Here is a 23,754-nt window from a genome sequence, read left to right on the forward strand (position 1 = left end):
GTGCTCATGGTTGGCTGATCGAAGTGCACACATGGGAATGCTGCCACAAAGCACAGGGCTCCTGCAAAACCGCTGTGAGCTCTGCAGGCCCTTCAGTGGGCTCAGCAAAGGGACAGCATGCAGAGGAGAAAGCCCCAGCACAGCAGGCAGCGCTCACTCCTGCACCCATCCATGTACCTATGTGGGTACAGAGTGTACGTATGCTATCTCCCCTCTTCCAATTTAAAGCCATTTCCCCTTGTCCTGTCACTACATGCCCTTATATGAAGTCCCTCTCCATTTTTCCTGTAGGTTCTGGAAGGCCTCTCTCAGGTCCTCCCAAAGCTTTCTCTTCTCCAGGCTAAACACAGTGCACACCCCTCCATGCATACATGAATTCTCACATAGATATGAATACACGCGCAGCTGTTGATAGAAAATGTGCTGTGCATTCATGCATATAAGTTTCTAAAGAGATTTTTTTATGGATAAATATATAACTGATGTATAAATATATACACACACAAATTTGATCAGAAACAGGAAACGGAACTAATTTACCTTACTAAAATGAGTCCTGAGTAGTGCACAGTATTGAAAATAAGGTAGGATCTGAGGTTTGAAGGCTTTTTTTTTTCCCTTGAGGGCTCATTCTACATCTTTATGCCTACGATCTGCTAATTTTAAAGCCAGACCTCAGCAAAATAATGGTACCATGTATTCCTTTCATTTCGCTTTCATTTTGCAGGGCTCCAGGTTTACTTAGTGTGCTAGCATGTAAGAAGCAAACGTAAACACGAGAGGCTGATGTTACTCAAGAAAACAAATGGACGGCTGTATCTGTGCGCTCCCCAGTGTTTATCCACAGGGAGAGATTAAATGGGAACCACTCAGGCGAGCTTAGTCCAATTTTAAAAGGTCTTTTGAGTGTTGAACATGTAATAAGATGCTCAGTGCTATTTTGGAGGCACGACACTCCTCAGTGGTTTATAAAAGGCCACGCTCTCCTGCTTTGCAGGTCTAAAAGCTCCTCAAAATCCGCGGCTGGGACCCTGGGGCTCATCCTGTCAGTGGGAGATAGTGCCAGGCTGCTCAGCCACCTCCAAGCATGGGGCTGGAGCTCTCCTCTCACCTCGCTGCTCTGGATTATTTCTCCTTAAGCTTCTTTCCTGCGCTGCTGATGGAAGCTGGGTATGGTGGCTCGTACAGAAAGGTGCAGAACACCGTCCTGCAAGCAGCCAACGCTGACGTGCCCACACACAGCATTTCCTCTGCTTTGGTGGCTGAGGAGTTTGTGGCTCTCAGGCTGTCGTGCTTTTATTGCCCAGTTTCACCCTACATATTGCAGCACATGAAGCTCAAACCTCATCATCTGGGATGTCTCCATCTCCCCCCTCCCCATCCTGTCCCCCAGCCCCAGGGCTGCCAGGCTCTGAGCACACAGCTGATAAATCTGAGCCTGTCATTGCCCTCCCAAGTGGGGCCTTATCTGTGCCATTGTCCCTTGCTGTGCCATGGCACACCTCTGTGTTCCCAGGTTTGTGCCACGCTGTCAGCACAAGGATGAGGCTGCAGGGTGAGGACAGATCACCCAGTGGGAAGTGTCTGAGGCAGCGAGGTGGCTCAGGTCCCAAGAAGAACCTGCTCCTCTGCTCCCAAAGGGACAGTCAGTGCTCCCCCACACCGTCCCGCAGGGCTGCAGCTGTTGTATGGGTGCAGTCCTATCAGCAGTGTGGGGCTATCAGGCTGAGCAGAAGCTTTGCCAGGAACTATCTCGAGCAGCACATGACCGTGCCCGGCCGGCGATATGTGACAGGCATGAGGCAGCCCTGGTGCAGGCAGTTGACTTTGTTATTCAGACTATTTTAGTGATGGGGTTTTTAATCCCAGGCTTAAGGGTTTTTTGTGTTTTTTTTCTCTTTTTTTTTTCTTTCCTTTTTTTTTCTCTGAACAAGGGAATCTCTGCGCTGGCAGGATTCAGAGAGGCACAAAGGAGGGAAAAACAAGTTTCAGCCAGAAGTGAGGAAAAAAGAAAAGGATGCTGTTAGCATTCCCTGTATGTGAGGGGGTAAAACTGTTTTGCTGTGAACTCCTCATTTTAAAGGGCAAGTGCCACCAGCATCCCTGTTACCATGCCACCAAACCCCACCTCAGGCCTTTCCCTCGCAGACATGAAATGCTGGCTTTGCTGCAGGACGGGAAGTTGAGGGACGGGAAGTGATGCCCAGCTTGGCCCAGGTTCAGTGCTGGCACTGAAGGTGATGCTGACGTGTGACAGCAGGAGGATGTGCTGCAACTCAAAGCTCACCTGGATAGCCTCAGTGTGATGCTTTCCTAGGAAAAGCATTTGCATCTGTCTTGCAAATGACTGAGCATACAAGCACAGCTGCAGGGAGGTGGCCTGCAGCAGCATGACAAAGGCTGCCCAGCACAAGCTCTGGTCCCAGCTTGATGCTGGGACAGCATAAGCCCCACACGGCACAGGGAAAAGATGAGGCTGCATCAGGCAACCAACACACACAAAAGAATAATTAAGTCTTTAAACGATTGTAAGGCCATTTAAGCACTTTTCCTGGCAGATGTGTCTTCAGAGGCCTCGGTCTTCCTACTGAGGGAGAGGCAGGGCCGAGGTGCAGGCAGCAGCCGGTGCTCAGCCCTGCTGTGGGACTGCGTTGGGGCTTGGGGACAGGGATGCTGCAGGGCCAGGCACTTCCAGCAGCTCCCAGCCCCAGAGTGTGCCCCCACCAGTCACTCGTAACAGGGAGAAGGAACTGCTGAATAATCCCCATCCCAACAGGACTTCAAAGCCAGGCTCCAATGCCGCCAGCGCTGCGCTGGACGCGGTGCTCGGCTCTTACTCGTTTGGCAGCCCCACAGCTGTATACAGAAAGTAATTACTTAAAAAGGAAATAAATGTCACCCGCATGGTTGTAAGTAAAACCCCAAGCAGAGCTAACAGAGCACCATCAGGCTCTGCATTCTCATGCAGTAGAAGAAGGGAGGAATGAGCTGTTTCCATTCATCTAGATGGGCTGTTTACTCTGAAGCCTACTGATGACGTTAGACATGCCCGCTCTGTGCCTTCAACTTCAGCAGGGCAGTTGATCAGACACAGAACTGTCCTGCCTCTATTTCTGTCCTACGGCACCCTCCTCCCCATCACAGCATTGGGCATCATCACCTCTGAGCAGTAACACAACCTGGTGCCAAAGATGCAACACTTCTTGGCACCAGTCCTGCCATGGCCTTTGCAGAGATGAAATAGATTGCTGGCATGTTCAAGCAGAATCATTTTATTTACTTTTAAAAACAAATATTGGAAACCTCTCATCGTAAAACCTGAAAACCAAATTTCTAAAGCAGGTCAGTGAGGCCAAGTCACACGTGGCCACATGAGCAAAGCACAGGGGGCCCAGGGGATGCAGGCAGAACACTGCCTGCTGCCTGACAGCTCTGGGCTGAGCGGGGACCGCAGCTGCCTAGCTTTGCACTGAGGCTGCACGAGGTGTAAGCACTGCTGCACAGGGCAGCAGCATCCATCTGCCCTGCTCCACGCAGGCTGGCTGTGCTCAAGTACCAGAGCTGGGTGTCAGCACCAGAGACCACGCGGCCCCAGCACGGTGCTCTCAGAGCTCAGAAAGCCCCAGGTGACACGGGAGACACAGAGCAAACAAAGCACATGCTGTGCCCAGGCAGCACTGTGTTGAGGTCCCACCCTGGCACGGTCACAGCCCAGCTGCAGCAGCTTGGTTAGATACTCCCTTTGATGCTCTCCAGCCAAGCAAACATGACTCCATAACAGCATCCAATCATTTTAAAAGTTAAAATAGTTTATTGCTGTTCTTCGTAGAAATGCACTTAACTTACATTGCCTGTTCTCTCCCTTTATTTGGCTGTTGCATAATAAGCATTAAAAGGTCACGTTTACTCATTTGTTCAGTGACGTAACACCTTTCTTCCTTTTGCTCCACTCATGATATTCTCCTAAGCTTTGCTGGCCAACAGCCCCAAATCTCCGACATAAATACTGTCAATGTCTCCATAGTTTGCAGCATTGTAACAAAAGATCTACTGAAGTAGACAAAATGTTCTGTGTTCTTGGTTGGTTGGTTGGGTTTGTTGTTTGTTTTTTGCATTTTAAAAATATACCTAAATTTGAGATAATCTTAACAGAGTAACAATTACAATAAGAAAATAGTACAGTGCGTTGACTAAAGGAATATTCCGCTCTCCCTCGAGCCCATATTCCCTTTTGCAAGTTGAAGTGATTCAGCAATTACTTAGGAACTTTTAACTACATACAATAATTTAGTAAAATGAGAATTAAACAAGGCAGATACTTACTACTATTCTTCTGTCTGCAATTCACAGCTCATGCGAATAAAATCGCAATAAATATTAAAAAATAGTTTTTCTTTTTTTTCTTTTTTCTTTTTTTTTTTTTTTCTGTAAGGCATCTCTGAGTATTACAAAGTTTTTGTACAACCAAAAAAATAAGATTGCTTTTTTCCATGTTCTCCGAGTACCTCTGTACCTCAACAGTAAATAAGAAAACTGCAGGTTGGATGGGGGCAGGAGGAAGCCCACGGGTGATGGAAGCAGACTGCGACGTGTGCTGGGAGCTGCAGTTTTCCTGTGAATCATTTCAGCCACTTTAAGAGCATCTCCAAGACACGATCTGTCCAGACTGAAAAACAACTTACCCAAAGTCCTTCTTCGTGAGCACAGTCAGACTGCAAGGGTTTGGGTTTGCCCGTAACACTATAAATAGCTTAGGTATTGATATGCACCTAAATGAATGGGATAGAGGGTCAGGGTGATTTTTTTTTTCCTTGGTTTTTTATTTTTGGGTTGTTTTTTTTTTTGCCTTTTTTTTTTTTGCATCTTGGTTTTCATGTTTTCTTGGTGGTTTGCTTTTTGCTGCTGCTTTTGTTGTCCTAGTTGTATCCTTCCATTGCAAAGGACTGTCCCAGCTCACTGCATGCGGTCGGGCTGCAGCTGCTGGGGTTGGTACTGCACGAAGGCGGTGGCGGGCGCTGCCGGGGTGCTGGCGGTGATGGGGGGCTGCACAGCTCCTGTGTAGCTGTATCCCACGAAGCCTGCAGCAGGAGAGGCAGCGTAGGGGTACTGATCGTAGGCAGCTGTGGTGTACTGGGAGTAGGCTTGGCTGGCGGCGGTGTAGTCGATGTAGGGAGATGTGATGGACTGCACGGGGGTGGGGATCACCACGCTGGGCTGAATGATAGCTTGGGGGTAGACGTAGTGAGGCGTGAGGCTGTGGGAGGAAAGGGAGAGGGTCAGTGAGGGGTGTGCTGCCCGTGGCCATGGCCTCCAGGTCCACGCTCCCTCCCCAGGCCCCATCACGGCGGTGCTGGGAACAGCCTTCCTGCTGTTATCAGTTAGCACACATTTAGGCTGGTGTTTCCATAACATGAGATGTTTAGGGCAATGCTACAGGGTGTTTGTTGTAAAACACGAGATACTCATTCTGGTTTCCTTCCCTCCCTCCCCCCCCAACCCCCCCAAGTAATGCTCTTTGGTGGCTGCTGGGTCAGAGCCCCCCCCGCAGTGCTCCAGGACCACCAGTCTGTGCCCCACGAGCTGCAGCTGGCAGAATCCAAGCCAACTGAGCCATCCTGGGGATGCTTAATGCAGGATCACCTACTCATCTGCTAGGACCTGCTAATAAGGAGCTAATAAATAACTGAATAAAAAGAAAAAGAAAAGGCCCGTGAAAAGATCTGGGGCTGCCAAAGTAGCAGCTGACAGCATATTACAGCCAAAGAGCAGAGCCCCATGCCCCACAAGGGGCCTGCCATGGGCAAAGGCTCTGCATCCAGCTGCCAAGCTGCACTGGGTGACAGCAGTGACCCAAAGGCACCCCCAGAGAGCTCCTTATCCCCACCCCAGAACCCCACTTGCTTTGGCCAACAAAAACCAAAGTGAACTCTGCGCACCACGCTGATGTGGATTCAAACATTTGGGAGACTTTTGTGTGGATGTGTGTGACAGCACATTTTCAAACACAACCACTTTTAAAAGCCTCCCACAGGCTTTTCACACGCTGCAGGCTGCTGCGTGCCCGAAGTGCTTTGCAAAGCGGAGCTCAGCTGCTCAGGGACCCACTCATCCATTTGATCCCTGTCAGAAATAGGGCAGCAGAACCCCGTGCACTGTCCCAGCCATGGCCTGGAAGCTTCTGCAGGGCCTCTCATCTCCCTCACCCCATCTGAGCACTGCAGTGTGCTGGGGCTGTCCCTGCCACCACCTACAGGGCTGTTCCCTTTTGCTCTCCAGCCCTCACTGGATGCTTTCATCTGCTCTTCAGGCAGGAGAACGGCTTCTCCAAAACAAGCATACATATTAGCTGACTTCTCCTCTTGTTTTGTCACTCACACACTGTTTTTTTTTTTAGGCAATTTGCATGATGAGAGAACGATTGCTATCCTTCCCCCTCACAGTAACGCTGCCTCTGAAATCAGCATCCTCGAATGAAAGGAGGCGGCCCAGAGGAGCAGCAGCAGGCTGGGGGAAGGATGCGTGGCAGGGAGCAGCACCTCCATCCTTGGCTGATTAAATGCATGGCCACCTCCAGAGCTGTACAGAGAGGGAGCCCAAAGCCCTTCAGTCCAGAAATACACAGTACTCGATATCATCCTGTGACTAACAAGAACGAAATGAGGTGACAGACATTCCCCAGATCATTTCTGTTGCAGTTGTGATCCAAATTAAGACCAGCGTGGCTGAATCAGAGCAGGAGCTCCTGCCAGAGCTCAGACCTCAGGCTCAATGTCTCACACCCACATGGGGTCGTGGCAGCAGGCACCTCCTCCTCAGCCTGGCCATCCTCGCCTGCAGAACAGCCCCGATGGGCTGACAGCCCCAGCAGAACAACACCCCATGTGTGTGCTCCAGGAGCTGTCTCTAAGCACACAGCTCCTCTTGAAGTGTGCTCCAATGAGACAGGGAGCCTGCAACATCCTGGACTACCACTTCCTCAGCGAGGAAGATTTCCATCTCTTCAATGCCTCTTTGAATAAAAAAACACCATTAGCTGAGAAGACAGTAAGTATTCTTGCCCTCTGCTTCCAGAAATAAACCCCAGGCATGTTCAGATGCCTCCCCTTTCCATGTCTGCACAACAAGGCCCTGCAAAGCCACAAGGGAACTTCGTCTACCAGGCACAGCACGTGGAGGAAACGACACCCAAATGAGCAGCAATTGCCTCCATCCCATCATCCCCCACCAGCCCAAACAGCAAGCAAGGGAAATGGGCTCACTGGGCTCCCTCCCATCCCTCTCCCTCATTAGCAGCTCTGTCAGGCTGAGCTCATCTCAGAGGCACTTTAAATATATTTGATTATTTTAGGCCAGCTTTACACCTAAAATGTGCTTTATCCGCGCTGTCTCAGCTCCCTGCCATCCTGCAGGACTTCCTAAGCAAGAGTCACAGTACTGCTGCAAAGCACATGGGAATGGGAGGGCTGGAGCTCCCAGCCCCCCCCGAGCTCTGCCAGCCATACAGCCTTTGCCAAGGTGGGAGAGAAGTGCAGTCCTCAGTCAGGAGGGACATTGCATCACGCAAACACTTGGGAAACAAGCAGGGGCACAGGACTCCTGGCAGCCTCACAGATCAGCACACAAATGCCACTGCCATGGCCAGCCATTAATTCCTTGAAGAATACAAGAAACAGAGCCCTTTGTGTCTGTCACTGAAGGCACAAACTGCAGCATTTGACCCCAGGAATTTGGCCTCCATTTCCACCAGAGCTGACCTGTCAGCTGCTACAGGACACCCACACTACTCCAACATGTGATGCCAGGACAGACCGATGTGTCTGAGCCCTCTGGGTACTCAGCACCAGCAGTGGTATCACAGGATGATGGGCTCCCAAGAACGATGCCCCAGGGACAACATTCCTGAAGACAATCACACACACCTCGAGGAGCTGCCTGGGCTCTTTAACCCCAGGTGGAGCACTGGTGTCTAAACAATACCTACAGTACAACCAGCACCAGGCTGCAGAAATGCTACAAACTCAAGTCCTGTTCTCAAATCCAAACACGATGCAGAACAGTTTGGTGCAGACTGGGACACTGATTCTGCACCGACCACTCTACAGTCCATCAGCGTGTACTGCCACGGGCTTCAGCCACTGACATGACAAACTTGTGATTCCTGAAATGTCCCTATTAAAGTGTGCACTGAAATGTCAATGGCTTCTGCCTCCAGTCAGATTCCAAACAGACGAGGGTGAGCCCTGCAGCACCGTGGCTGTGGATTTTCCCTCACCTACTATACTGTGACACAAACCAAATTCTGCTCATCTTGTAACTAATTCACCTGCCTGTCTTCAGCTCATCCTCCTCTCATCCTTTAAGATTTACACAAGCAAACAGACACATGACTGGGTTTCCTGCTTGGCAGCCACAGGACCTCGATGTGCTAGTGGCCAGAGTGTCCCAGGCAGGAATCAGCACAGGGAGAAAGTGGTTATATTGCAGGATTCAGGGAGGACCCCTCCTGACTGCTGAGCCCATCACTGCTTACACAAACGTCAACTCAGAGTATCTATGATTTCAAACTGATATCATTTTGTCTGGAGAAAAAATAACAGCCCAAAAACGGAGGGAATAGGGAGCACTGCAGTAGCTGAGAACCCAACACAGCCCAGCGACGCCATCACTTTACAGCGTCAGCTTATCTTGACTTTATGATGCAAACTAACAAAGGTGCATCCCACAGAAACAAAAATAAACACAATCTACGCCTTCATCAGGAAGCACAGCCAGTGCAGAGGTGTGGAAAAGAAAAAAAATAAAAGAGGATGTCTATCAGAGCTGAGAACGCACCTCCTCCCAAAGATCCAATCCTTTTTCTTAACCACGAGCCAGAGAGTCACATCCTGAGCTCCACCACCAGCTAACCAGGCTCAACAATTCACAGCTGCATCCTCTGCATCTCGCTTCCCCCAGACTCATGGGAAAAAGAAGAGCAATAATAATCCCAAACAAAGGCACGTTGGGCCAGACCAAAAATAGTTTTGGAGAAGCAGGCTGAAAACTACTCAGGTAGCAGAGGTGGAGATAACATCTGCCTGAAATAAGAGCCATGTGGCACCAAGGGAAAAGCCACATGGAAGCTTATCCACAGCACAACCCAAACAGACACAAACTGACAGAAGAAGCTGAAAGCTCTTCACTTAAGACATCTGCAGGTGCCTTCAGCATCAAGGTGAGGAAGCCAGGAGGATGCTACACTCATTGAGTCCACACCAGTGGAAAACTAATGGCTTTGAGATTTTAATGTCCAGGAAGCCCCAGAAATTCCACCTTTAACTGAGCTTCCCCACGTTCTTCTGCAATTTGGGAAGGAGCAAAAGCTGCACAAACAACTTTAAAGTCTTCTCCAGAACCTGACAAGCTCGATTATAATAATATGTATTAAGTTGCCTACATTTAACTGACTCCATTTTTAGCAGCCTTCTTTTTATATGATTCTTTCCACTGTTTTTTAATTAAAACCCTCATACATTTACTGAAGTTCTTTTTTGGATATGCAAAATATTTTGAAGCAGAATGCTTTCTCTATGGCAGAAGCAATGAAATAATAGGTTTTATTTTATCAGAAATAGATAACTGATGAAACGAGCAGTTCCTCAGACAAGAAAGAAATTTTGGTGGTAAGAGTTTCTGGGGTTTCTCTCTCACCAACTGTACCTTTGGTGACTGCTTGGTGACTGCCCCAACCCCCAGCAAGGGCACAGGAGAGCTGACACACACAGGGAATCGCAGGGGTCAGTGTGATCCTGATTACGGGATCAAGAAATTAAGGAATAAGAGAGTGAGTTTTAACTCCGAGGTCCAGGACTTTCCCTCTTTTGTGATCATAAAGTATATTTAGCTCTGGTATGTAGCCCGCTCCATCTGTGGGGAACAAGTTCTTTATATCAGTCATATTTAGAAGTGACCCAGTGTCCTTGCTACCAAATTATCAGCACAACTGTTCCCTCCCTGTGTCCCCAGCTCAGAGGCAGGCTGGTCAGAGCTGCATTTATCATTCAAATGACCAGGCATGCGTTTAATACCACAAAGTCAGGGACCAGCAGCCAGCAGCTGCACGCAAGAAAGGCGAGAGCAGGAACAGGCTGGGCTGCCCTGAAAGTTCAGGCACGTGCACAGATCTGCTGCACTGGGATTAAAGTGGCACTGCATCAGAAGAGGACAGGCTCACATCTGCTGCTCCTCAGCTCCTTGCAGCCAGGGGAGAGGACCTGGGTCGCTGCTGCTTTTTTTTTGGGGGGGGGACAGCAAATCTGGTAATGTTGCCATGCAGAGGAGAGAGCACAGCCACGTGTTAATGAGACAAATCCAGGGCCAGCTCAGCCTTGCTGTCCTTCACGCACATCAGAATGGCACAGTGAAGCCCGAATCCACAGCTCAGCCCCTACAAAAGGTCCAGTGCTGCCCTGAGCTCAGCACTCAGCTGACACACACGGTCAGTCTACCAGGCTGTGCTCTCTTTTTGCAGCGTCTTTAAAGATGCAGGGCACGGGAATACTGCATCCAAAACAACAGCACCAAGGCTTTGGCCCCAGTACCAGCATTTGCCATCCTAAAGTAGACGTCTTAGAATAACTGCAAAGCCATCAGATCCATTTATAAATACAAGGCTATTCTTAAAAACAAGAAAAAAAAAAGGAAAAGATTTCTTCCTGACTGGGAAGCCTCGGGTCTGAACAGCAGTAAGCAAGCCTGAGAACTAGCAGCTGAAGCCATTTGGAAAACAAATTTGAGTGTTTCTTAGGAAATCATCCCCCCCCCAAAGCTTTCATGTTATTGGCACGCGACACACAACAGGTGCTGGGTGAGCCCGTCCCACAGGAGCAGCCAGGGGTCCTGCAGCAGCTTTGGGACGTGGTGCAATGGCAGTGAGAGCTGGGGGTGCCAGCTGTCAGCCCCAACAGAGCAAGGGCAGCCTGCGCCTGTCTGCGAGCATCACCACTCAAAGATGGAAGTTTGTTTCCTTTCATTTTTAACTCAATAGAGAAGTTTTAAGGATAAGCAGCTGCAAGGCAGGGTGGGCTGACACTGAGAGGGACCTCCTCCACTTCCCACTGCAGCAGGACCAATGCATGAAATGTGAAAATCACAGAGATTTAACCATTTCCAATGTTGCCTGCAATCACAAGCCAGCAAAATAAGCAACTGCAGAAGGATGGGAGCTGAAGTCTCTGAAGCAACAGATATGGAAAGATATGGAAAGAGCTGGATACTGCTGCAAGAGACAGCAGTTAAGTTTCCAAGAGCTCAGTCACTTACTCAGCCACTGGTAGATCTCCCACACAGATAGTTCATTTGCTGAGGCACAGCCACAGGAATGCAGCTGCCATGCACTGCCTGCATACAGAGCTGAGAGCGTGGCTGGGAAGAAGAGAACCAGGGAATCCCCTTTTCTGAGGGCTCAAGCCAGCCCAGAGCGCTGGGATCACACAACCATTATGGTTAGAAAAGACCTCGAAGATTACTGAGTCCAACTGCTGACCCACTCCCACCAAACCATGACCCTCAGTGCCACATCTACTTGCATCTTGAAAACCTCGGGGATGGTGACTGCACCTCTTCCCCGGGCAGCCCGTGCCAGTGCCTGACCACTCTGAAAAGACATTCTTCTTAATAACCAACCTGAACCTTCCCTGAGGAGGAGGTCCCAGAGAAGAGGGGGCACAAGGCAGCTCTGCCACACCAACGCCCCCAGCCAAGTGGCCTATGCAGGTGCTCCCAGCAGCTTCCAAAGATGCTTCAGACGTTTCTCAACATTTCTTTAAAGGGACATTTCTGCACTAAGACCTAAATCCATCTGCAGAGTCTCCCCATTCTCTGGTCAAATAAACACAGCTCCACGCTGGCTGGTAACCACAGCCAAATGCTGTGGCATTCCCACCTGCCTCCAAGCCAAATGCAACCTACAAGCCACAGGCTGAGCCCCATGGCTGCCTCCCTAGCCCCAGAAGCCAGATCTCCGAGTCACCCTGACACAGCCACATCCCTCACCTCACATTACTGTTAAGATCTCGGGTTACCACAGCCCAGAGACGTTCAGAACAGGATTTACTACCGACTCCGTGCTGTCTGCCATGCGTGTGCCTCCCCTGCCAGGACAGCAGGAGGAAGGAGAGAGGCTGCTCGTGCTTTCTCTTTCTGTTCCGCATACGCTGGGCAATATTTACAGCTGCATGTGGGTCCCTGGGGCTGGGGGGGCAGCCTTTGCTTTATAAATAATCTTTACCAATGTTTGGGTAGCTTTCATAGTTCCCATTCAAGTTTTACCAAAACCCCTGCATTTTGCAGCTTGTTTTCTCTTATCTGACTGCCTCACAGATGGTGGGTTGTTCATTCATTTCTTCCTTGCCACATCCAGCTTGCACACATAATACCTCACGTCCCATAAACAATCGTCTCTTGGAAACTGGATGGCAGTCCCTGGATCCAAGCACTTCACAGAGACAGAAGGTACAGGAGGGAGAACCCTGCAACACCTCACGCGTGGCAAAGCAGAGAAAACAGAGCTCTGTTTTGGGAAGACCGGGATTCACTCCACAGTGTGGACAGCAAATGGACAACAGCAAATTGGCCACGCTTCCGAAGACTGCCAGACCCCAATAAACTCCATCCTCAGACCCCACAGAGGACAAAGAACAGTGTGAGTTCAGGAGAGTATGAGAACAGAGCCCGGAAGGCTCTTGTTTCTGCTGATCTACTGACAAGACAAAGGGGAAACCAGCAGCCAAGCCCCACTGCTTGACTGAGCACCTGATGCTGTGCTCAGAAGCTGCAGAGCAGCCCCGGCCATGGTGCTCAGGTACACAGCTCCATGCTGTGCCAAACCCACACTTGTAGCCATTCTGCTCCAGCAGTGACCGAAAGCAATGAAATTCATGTTTACTGATGCTTGCAAATAACGATATATAATCCCCTCCCCTTCCACCCCTCCAGTCTCCAGGTTCTTGTCTCTTGGCAACTGATAAATAATTTATAGTGCTCTCTGCTGCACGCACTGAGCACAGCTCTGCTGGCTTAATGATGAAACCAATGCCTAGGAACTGGAACAGTAGCCACCTAGATCACAGGGAACACCTAGTCACTCGATCCCACACTTCTCCGGATTTGAAGCTAAAAAGTAAATTGCTCAAAAAGAAAAACCACGTTCCTCACAGCTGCAGAGCTGTGGCTGCTGGGAGGCACGCAGGAACAGCAGATTGTCTGCAAAGGGAGCAGGCGAGGGCCAGCTCCTGCCAGCACGCTTCTCCTGCTTGCTCTCCTCTGTTGGTGTGCATGGCAAGCCTCGTACCACACTGGGCTTTGTGTGGATCACTCATCTCTATTGTGAGTTCCTGTGCATTTTGGTGTTGCCTACCTCCAAGGCCCCAAGAGCTGCAGTAACTCCACTGCTCCTGAAGCACAGCAGCTTCTCCAGCCGTGCTGTTGAGGCCCTCTCACACACAAAAAAAAACCCTCCTCATTTCGCGACAGATGTCCTCCAAGCCTCTCCAACAGAGCTGTAACCGCTTATGAAAACCAGCATGTTTGAACCACACATCCACTGGGAGTGCACTATTGTGGAAACACAGCCTCCTGCACCCATAAACTCCTGGGAATGAGATGACCCAGGCAGTTGGCAACTGCAGGCACGAGGGCAAAGGAGTGAAAGTTTCTGTTTTGTTGTTAGCTCGGTTTTTTTTTCCCCCTCATCCCTCAAAAAAGGCAAAAGAAATGCTACCAACAGAGAACGGGGAAGGGATGAAATATTTCTGTTGACAAAGGCCAAAATCCCATCTATTTGTATTAGTCACATAAAAACCACAACAGAGCGGTGCTCAAAAGCCTTAAAAAATGCACCACTTTCCTAATGCTCTTAGAAAATCATAATAAAAAACCTTATCAATATTCACTTTCTGAAATGGTGTAAAAAAGGAACGGCATCAATCATTAAACAGTTAAATGAAGGCAGTATGACAGTCACTATTGTTCTCGTGAAGCACACTTGTCTTTTCCCGAGCAGCTGCCAGATCCTATTAGATGTATAAAAAGAGGACTTTTCTAACCGAGTAGGGATGGTATAAGCTATTGAAAACAGCAGACAAAAGCCCACTTTTGCAGACTATTCAAGCCTTGTATAACATCTGTCCAAAATCAATTTTTGACCTAGTGTTACTTTCATTAAGTAACAGACTTTGTTTCCAATGCAATTTGTTTGCCAGGATAAAACTGTACCCCAAGCGCTGTTACGTGGGAAACGGCGCAGAGGAAGCAGCTCTTATTTGGGAAACATGAGAACAGAATTTGCTTAATTGCTTTGACACCTTAAGTACTACAACAGAGGAACTATTTTCCATATATCTGAATTCTCGCGGATTCCTGAAGCCGGCAAAGAAGCGAGCAACACGCCGGGTTTATTATGACTGAGACTTACTGAGGATAAAGGAGGATCTCTGGGAATTATGTGAAAGCTGACAAATGCACAAAACTTCTGAAACCTCCACCAGAAATAAAGCACTCCCAGCACTAACAACAGCTGCCACAACTCCTCGCTCCTGAGCTGAGGCTCTTTTCACGCGCTGTAGATAATGAGGAAGCTGATTTGTGAATCTGATTTCCAACCGACTGTTAAGAAGCACTTCCACTTACCCAAAGGGTCTCTGGATGAAGGCTGGGTGGAGCTGCTGCACACCTATGGTAAAACCTGGAAAAAAAAACAGCCAGGAAAGCAGCGTGACCAAACAGCAGCCACTGTGCCCCTCAGCTCACGGTACACACAGCCGCAGCGCGCACGCACATCCATCTTGTGTGCAGCGTGTGTGAGCAAACTCTGAGCCCCGTTCAGAAGCAAGTTCGTGTGCACACATGGCACATACAGCAGAGGGGAATTCGGATGAAAGGAGGGTGTGTAAGTGCAGTTATCAGAGCAGACAACGGGCACAAGACTTGGGTTGTATTAAGGGGACAAAAACAATGAAATGGATCCTAGTGCTAATGGGGGTGTAACACAGGGGGGAGCAGGAAAGCAGATTGGCCACGGAGGAAAAGGGCTTTAACTCAGATCCACGAACTTGGGTGTGCTACACTGGTGTAACAGGTACGGGTAAGGGGACGTGGCACAGAGGCAATGCCACCACAGCGTGCCCTCTGTCAGCAGCGCCCAGGGACGAGCAGGCAGCAGGCTGGCACGGCACGGCACAGCACAGCCTGGGCACTCCTTCCCGTGCCACAGCAGCCCTAAGGGAGCGGGACGGACCTCTCGGGCTCCTCACCGGTTTGAATGCTCCTCGGCTTCGCTCCCAGATACGCCAGGTTCACGTTTGCTTTCCTACCATCGATGATGGGGTTGGGATCTTTGCACGCTCTCTCAGCCGCGGCTCTGTCTGCCATGGTCACCTGCGAACACAACCGCGTCGTTGGGAGCGACCGCGAGCACTCCGGCAGCCGGAGCCCGGCGCGCTTTGTTCGGCTCGGGCGCTCCGCTCCCCCCCGGCCCCGGAGCGGCCGCTCCTCCCCACTCCGCGCTGCGCTCCGCCGGCGCACGGCGGGGCCGCTCCCGGCAGTCCCAGCGGAGCTCCGAGGACCGCGCGTGGGGTGGGAGCGGGCGCGGCACTTACAAAGCCGTATCCCCGGGACTTGCCGGTCTGCCGGTCGGTGATCACCACCGCCTCCTCGATGTCCCCGAAGACCTCGAAGTACTTCCTGAGGGAGGAGTCGGTGGTGTGGTAAGGCAGCCCCCCGACGAAGATCTTGGTGAAGGTGGTGTCCTTCTGCACGGTGTGCATGGTGCCGGCCGCGACCGGCATCCACCCGCGGCCAGAACCCCTCCCCGGAGGCGGCGGCTCCCAGCGGCCTACAGCGGGCTCATGGCCGCGCTTTGTCCCGTCCGCGCGGCCGCCGCCCGCCCTCCCCTCCGCCGGTGCCGGTGAGTAACGGCCGCGCGCAGCACCGCCGCCTTTGTAGGGCCGCGCCCGGGCCCCGCCCCGCGCCGCACCGCCGCCGCGCAGAGGCGCTCGGGGCGCGTAGTCCGACCCCGGGCACCGGGCGGGGACTGCGAGGGCGCGGGGTCCCAGGACCCTCACCCTACCCCCGGGATCCGTCAGCCGGAGCCGCGGTGCCTTGGGCTCATCCCGCGGTGGAGGAAAGGGTTCTTGCCGCGCTGAAGTGCCCGGCTCCGTCCTTCGGCTTCTGAGCACACGCAGCCCCTGCGGACGTTTTCCGTCTACGCGGAGAAAAGGCGGTGGGATGCACTACTGTCTGCACTCCATCGTTATTCGTTAATATCTCTTTTCTTGCTGCTTCCATGGCTCCAGGCAGCCTGTACTTCGTAAAAGAAGAGAGGAAAGCCATTAAGCTTCTCGTTCCTGAAGCCCCAGACCTTAATGCTAGGACTCATTTCCACTGATGGCTGTAGAAGGCAGGCGGAGCCGGGCTGGCACAGCCCGCATCCCACAGCAGCATCCTCTGAACAGCAGCACAGGGCACGGCTCTGGGCTCAGAACGCAGCAGGGGCTGCTCCTCAGTGACACCACATCACTGCCCTCTGCCTGCGTGGCTTCCCCCACAAACTGCACATCAGCTGCTCTCTGGGCAGCCCGGTGAGTGACAGCCCAGCTGGCATTCGGTCACCGGCCCTAACAGAGCTCTCTGCTCTGAATGGTGGCAGAGATCAAAACCATGCACACGGGCTCCTGCCCCGAGGAAGGCAAGGTGCCTCAGAAGGGGGTCCTCAAGAGCTGCCACAAGCATCTCAGCTCCCGATGCTCACGTCCATCAGAACAAAAACCATCACACCTTCTGTTCTCTTTTCTGCCTCGCTGCACTCTCCTCTCTCTCAGGAAGAGTCCCAGATCCTCTTCCTTCACGAAGACAGCTCTCTCCAGCCAGAAGAAACGAGGATTAAACCTGCACTCCCAGTAGCACTGGCACTGCAGGGTGCAGATGTTTGCCACAGCCCACAAGCAGGACGGGAAATGAAATCTCCTGTCTCGTGGTGCAGCTATTACAAACACAGCCTGAAATGAGATGTTACCCAAACACAGCAAGAAGGAAAAGAGAAAGAAGAGAAAGTGAGTACGGGTAGATTTATGAGAGTTTATATGTATTGTAAATAATTGTGTATGTGTATATTATAGAAATACATATGATTACTTTTTTATAGGCCTCCCTATAACACCAAGCAATTCAGTTCAGCCACCAGGTCTGAAGGAGCTGGGCAGAGCTGCTTTGCTGACATCTTCCTGTGCTTTTATTATGACGAGGAGCACCTGAGAAGAACACATTGTGAGCTGCCTCGGGTCTCCTGCAGAGATTGGATGTATCTCACACTACAAAGCTGCCTTGGGAACACTGGCCAACACTCAGCACAAAGCTGAGGGAGGACTGCAAGCAAGAAGTCACACAAAACAGCAAAGTACCCCGCTCACTCCATACAGAGGCTGAGAGAAAAGTCATATCTGGCAGCAGTGTGCAACTGTCCCTGCTTCTGATGTACATGAACTGCACTGCACATCCAGAACGTCCCATTCTGATATGCGTTGGGAAGATTAATTTTATGATAATTAGACATCATTAAGAGAACTCGCTGATTTCTTATTTACATTAATACACTTCTACTCACATCAGCCTCCTCCTTGAGGCTCACGCAGAAGTGATACACAAAGGCTCCTCCCCGTGGGCTCCAGCAGCAGCAAATCCCACACCCGACACGGAGCAGCTGCTCACCAAACCGAGCTCCCGTAAGATCAAACAGGTAGAGGACCACAGACACATCCCTGTCTAAAGGGAGGAAAGCAAATGGTGGCAGAGGCAGCTGTGTGCCTGGCAGCACGAGAGCAGGATCAAAGAAAAGAGAGACAGCAAACTCATTGCAGGGGAAAAGCTAGCCCTGTCCCTTGCCTGCGGTACAGCCTCCCCTGCTCCTGTCCCCATCTTGCAGGGATGGGCAGAACAGATGCCACTGAGGCTCACTGGTGCTGTCCTCGTGTACGTTTCTCCCTTGTTTGGGAGAAGTGTGTTGAGACAGCACACATCTGATCTGAAAGCTATTGAAGAACATCCCTCGTTTCTTAAGAAACCAATGGGCTTTATTTTTAGATTGGAGCAGTGCTACTGTGCAGCTCTGACCTTTTTCAGTTTCTGCTGCTGCTCTGCCAAGGCTTCGTGGCTGCAGGGCAGTGCCCTCGGATTTTGTCATGGATACCCGCTCACTGGTTATTGCAACAGTAGATGAAACATGCCTTTCAGATGCTCAGCAGTTAAATAAGTTAGCTCAAGAGCAAGGGACTTAGTGTGGGAACAGTTTGCTCTGTTAGTTTTACTAATGCTCAGTCTGGATGCTGGCCACCAGCTCGGCTGTGAGCAGCAGTGTTGCAGGGAGACCTCGGGGGAAGCTGTGTTCAGTGGCATTTGGTTTAGGTTATGGCAGGAAATTCTGCATCTGGGCCCTTTGTCTGATTTTCTGCTTTGATGCCCTGAACACACCATGACCACTGCTTAATTCAGAGCTGCTGCAATGAGAATTAAAAAATAAGAATTCTTTCTCTTCAGGCCACTTTTAATAAAATATTTGAATAGAGGATGTTCCTAATCAGGAGTGCTCTTTGAATAGGCTATTGCATTAGTAGGAGTCTTCCAAAGGCATTAGTTTCTGTTCTGAAATATTTCAGAACTGGGGATGCTGGGCAAGCTCCGTATCCTTTGCTGGCTGCACTGGTTGCACAGAGGCAGACCATTAGCTCTAGTCGAACTGATTTAATGCTGCAGGTAACCTGCAATGAACCAGCACAACAGGATGCCCCATGGACATTCTATAGTCCAGAGAGCTGTGCTTTGTCCTTTGTTGATGGCATGCCTCCAGATCTTGCTATTTCTGGATTACCCCCCTTCCTCCAGTCCTGTACTTCATGGGCTCGATATGCTATGTCAGGAATCAAATTCTTTTGGATGGTAAATCACTTCTGATTGAGCTTCCCTTTGCTCCCAGCCACAAGATGAGCTGTGGCAGTAGGATCCCCGCAGCTCACTGGTACCCTCACCATCACTTTCCCTACGAGTTTCCTTAAATCAGGCTCAGCTGCAACACAGCAGCTTGACACTTTCACCTCCACCTGCTCTGGCACTCGGCATACACGTTACAGATCACCTGCACATTAAGACCATGCTTGGGACTGAGAGGTGTGGCTGTGAAGCACCTGTTGGGTAACAAACCCTTGATCAAATTGGGCCGTGGTGGTGAGAAAGGGAAAATAATCCAGTGACAATGTGCTGAGGACACAGGCAATCCGATCAGACCTGCAAGCTGGGAATGGTCACAGTCTGACAGCAGGAAGCTATGCTGGCTTTCTGAGTGATGAAAATTACAACAGTGATGTGTTTGCTGGCATCACTGGAATCAGTTTTATCGTCATCACTATGATGGTGTCTTTTCCATGAGTGATGTAGCCCTCACCAGCTGAGGGAGGACGGCCCTCTGGCCCATTTAGGTTGCTCCTTGGGATGCACAATGTAAAGGAGGCAGTGTCCTTCCTAAAAAAAAATCCCACTTGAGTCCAACTGCAAAGCTTTCCAACTCGTCCAACAAATGTTTTCACTAGTTAAACATGTAGTACGTAGGAGAAATATTAATTGTAACTTCAAACTTTTGTTAGCATTTTTAAAATCAATCATGAAATCCATTAGTTTAAAATGAGGAAGCAACCATTTCGTGTTCTTTAAAGGAAGGAAGCAGAACATTTCGGGCAATTTGAAACAACTTTTTTTTTCCCCTCCAAATATTTGCTGAGCTGTTAAAACCAAGGGGTATTTTCTGGTTAAAAGGAAAAAAAAGAAAGAAAGAAAGAAAGAAAAAATGCCAGAAGGTTTGTAACAATCTGCAGCAGAGCTGACGGCCACATCCCATGGCCTTTCCATGCGTTGTGTGTGACACCACAGAGCAAACAGAGCAGGAACTGTCCACCCACTCCAACCACAGAACGGTCACAGCGATGTAAAGCACTCAGCAGGATGTCTCACCTCCGAGACTGACAGCACGGTGGTACACACCTAACATTCCTAAGAGCTGAAGTGAGTGCAGAGCTGGAGCACATCAGCAGCGCTGGGCTGGAGCTGAGCTGGGCTCTTCTGTCCCACTTCACACAGATGAACCGTTGGCTCTCAGCCTTTAGACCTTCACAACACAAACTTGTCCCCTGCCACATCCAATGAGACAAATAATCCATCTACCCTGATATCCCTCTTCCAAACAAACTCTGATACTTGCAGAGGATATTTAATGCCTGCAGTGAAGCTGCCAAGCGCAGAGTGCCGCACACCAAAAAAACAGATGATCAGCATGAGGTCTAATTAACCTTCTTTGGAGATGTGGTTAGAAACTCTCAAAGCCTTCTAGTTGCCATGTCTACTCTGTTCAAACACCAGGCAGCAAAGATTCGTTGCAAGCAGTGGCTCTGCCCAGGGTATGAACACAATTGAGCTGTCTAGACATCAAAACAACATATCAATATTGGATACCAAAACGGTATCCACGGAGTCCAGAAAGGTATTAAAAAAAAACCAACAGTTACCTGGACTGAACTTCGGGCAGAACGACTCCAGCTTCTACACGACCTTGGGAGGCCTGCAGCTTGCCTTGGCTAAAAAACAAACCCTCAGCCACCACATTGCCACAGAAGAGCAGCAGGGTCATAGGCCACAGGAGCTCAAAGCTCTCAGGGCTGTGGCACCCAGCCCTTAGAGCACCCCTGCACCCAACTGCTGGCAGTCGGCATCACCACGAAGGGGGAAACGTCATCAATATCTTACCAAGCAATTGCCAGCCACACAGCAACAAAGAGGGTATAGAGAGAAGGTGGATGGATTAATTTCTATTTGAAATAAATTTGAGCTCGTGAATGGAGCATGTGGATTGGTACAGTATCAGGAAATAATTCTTCTGAAATAATACACCAGGACAGAATGGAAATCATCACCTCAAAGTAAACTTTCCTCAGTCTGCAAGGATAAAAAAACAACAGTAGTCTTTCCTTCCCAGGATTAACAGCACAGCCCAGGAAGATAAGGCCTTGTAAGAGCAAGAGAGAAGGAGGTATGAACCTATGAACCTATGAAGGTACATTCTCAGATGTCTCCATGATTGGAAACTTCCTGGTGGAGAATTCACCACATTCACCACAGTTTGGAGTGCTCAGTCTTCTTCTGTCAGTTCTCCACTGCTGCTGGCAAAACCACCAAAGAAAGGTGAACACCAAAGAAAGGTGGTGAACCAAACGACCAAAGCCGTTGTGAAAGACACGGGGCAGCGTTAGAGAAGCACTCAAACTGCATCACACAGCCCGTGTTTGAACAATAGCTCAGGAGAAAAAAAGGTTCAGTGAAAACGTTTATACGAAGCTGTTCTCTTTGAACAGACACTTCCCACCTTTCTGTGTTCTTGTGGAAAGCCATTTCGTCCCAGTGAATGTGTTTCTGAAATGCTACACGCTGTTTGACGTCGTCTGGCAGCTTTCAGCAAACGTTAAGTTGTTCTTCACACATAGAAACCGGTCCCTAAATTAAACATCAAAGCACAAACAATTAATTACTGCCTGCAGCCCTGCTGATTTAGACCAGAAACTAGCGGTACATAGAAAAAGGAGATCTCAAAGGGAAAAAGTGGTATCAGTCAGTACGTGGTATCAAAACGCATCTCCCTTCGTTGGGGGTTTGTAGCTGTATTGGAGGCTGGTGGACAAAGGTTGCTGAACCTTTTGACAGTGGCTCAGAAAAGGGCATTTGATCTTAAACTTCTCTGGCAGAAGGCACAACTGTGATTAAATACCATGGAAGGGGTTGAAGAAAATCTGTGGCTTGACACTGAACAGAAAGCATTGTGCCTCAGACTGAAAAATATTTGTCAAAACACCATAAAGTGAGACAAGAGACTCGCCTGTATTTAGAAGGCAGTTCTCAGCCTTCTTCCATTGTTCCAGCAGGCTCATCATTGGGCCTCAGCATACACATACTTCACATTTATAAAGCAGTTGTTGTCTGCAAAACATACACTGGACAGTAAAGGGTAAACTCCCATTTCAGAGCGAGGAGCATTACTTTAATCTTTTATCTGGGCCTGCTTTCCAGTGGCACTTGATACAGGAGCTATACCAAACACTTCCTTGAATACATAAAGCCAGGGATTGGGTTACACATGATCTGTGCCACTAGGAGGACAAAAGCTCCTATATTACCTGGCACATGCCTGCTAAATTATTGAAGTGTCTCTTCAGACTGAATATTCAGTGGATAATTAGTCAACAGAAGAAAACGGTCTCTCTTTACCAAGCTACTGCTGGCAGGTATTCTATCTTTTATGTACTGTAACAAAAAGTATTTGCAGGACTGCTGCAACACAAACATTTGGGGTTGCTCTACCCATGTGAAACCGTTCCAGAGGCCTCACTGCATCCTGCCTCCACCTCCTGCTGCCTCACAAGCAAGTCTTGAACTTCTTTCACCAAAAGTAGCACTATCCCTATTTCAGGAGCAGGGGGACGGTGTAAAAAACCAAAGGTTTCCTTTGTGTTTGAGGAACCATGGGATGGAAATGAAACAGATCCTTCAAGCCTGAGTCCAGCACAGCATCAGGTGGCAGTGCAGCGCTCTGTATTGCCTGCGTGGACAGTACTTCAGTTTACCTAGAAATAAGAAGAGGAGCACTCAGCTCCTGGAACACACACTGTCAGTTCTCCAAAGTTCAGCTCACGGTGGAGCTGAGCAGTGATGACATTCTGCCAATGCACATGCTGTTGCTCTTTGTTTTAAACCATGCCCAGCTATGTGAGGAAGCTACGTGAGGAATCTTAAATCATACTCAAACTTTATAACTCAGACTATTTCTCTCCTTCAGCGTCTTGCACGCTTGTTAGTTTTGAAAATGAAAATCCAAAGGCACATAATACTTTTGCCAAAAAGTGCACTTGTTTTTAGGTAACAGCACTGAGCTTACCTGCTGGTTACTGAAGCATGGGGACTGGCTTCTTTCTTGGCCCTGGTTTACATTCTCAGATTGATAACAGATACGTCCTTCTAAAATTTGAATTAAGACAAAAGCATTACAGTCTTACATACGTCCTTGCACTCTGTCAGTATTTTTGGGGGGATAGCTGGATGCTACAAACACAAAGTTTTTGTGACTTCTTTAAGAATTCAAAGCCGTATAAGCCAGTACAAAGGTGAGAAGCAACGAAGGTGCAGCGCTGTATTCCTGCACAGCTGCAGCTCAGTGTTGCACTGCGAGGGCAGCACAGCCGGGCTGCAGGGACGCATCCTGCCACCAACGCTGCCACCTCCTGGCTCAAAGGGAGATACATAGCCACAGGCTGAGATGGCTTCATGCATTCTATGCATTACCGCAGCTGTCAGCGTAGAAAATCTGTATCCCATCCGTTGTGCTTCGCTGCAGCGCTGCTGAGAGGTGCAGCTCTCACTCGGCTGTGAGCACAGGAACAGGGGAACGTTCTGCGGTGAAGCTCCACCGAAAACAATTCCTTCCTTTGGAAATAAGTGGGAATGGGGAAAGACCTCCAGCCTGTATGCTTTGCTGAAGCAGGTTCTGATTAAGCGATGAATCGTTGGGTTCCCAGAAATACAAAGCTCCAAGGAAAAGCTTCCACTCAATCAGAAAGTGAGTGTCAGTAACACGTGAAGAAATCCATCAGAGATGTCAAGTGCATCCAAACATCGCTCACTGCTTGGTGTGCC

The 23,754-nt window shown here is 49.7% G+C and overlaps 1 protein-coding gene across 1 annotated transcript; it reads right to left on the bottom strand.

Annotated features, from left to right (window-relative positions):
- Positions 1-4,953: 4,953 nt before the first annotated feature.
- Positions 4,954-15,865, bottom strand: RBM38 (RNA binding motif protein 38). The gene is made up of 4 exons (XM_065754452.1): positions 15,636-15,865; positions 15,291-15,414; positions 14,668-14,722; positions 4,954-5,254 (listed from the first exon to the last, which is right to left on the bottom strand). The coding sequence occupies exons 1-4, from the start codon at positions 15,822-15,824 to the stop codon at positions 4,954-4,956; spliced, it is 669 nt and encodes a 222-aa protein (XP_065610524.1). The 5' UTR covers positions 15,825-15,865.
- Positions 15,866-23,754: the final 7,889 nt, after the last annotated feature.

Source organism: Cyrtonyx montezumae, unplaced genomic scaffold (assembly GCF_038088225.1).
Source record: "Cyrtonyx montezumae isolate F1298 unplaced genomic scaffold, pur_monq_1.0 scaffold_9, whole genome shotgun sequence".
Classification (NCBI taxonomy): domain Eukaryota; kingdom Metazoa; phylum Chordata; class Aves; order Galliformes; family Odontophoridae; genus Cyrtonyx; species Cyrtonyx montezumae.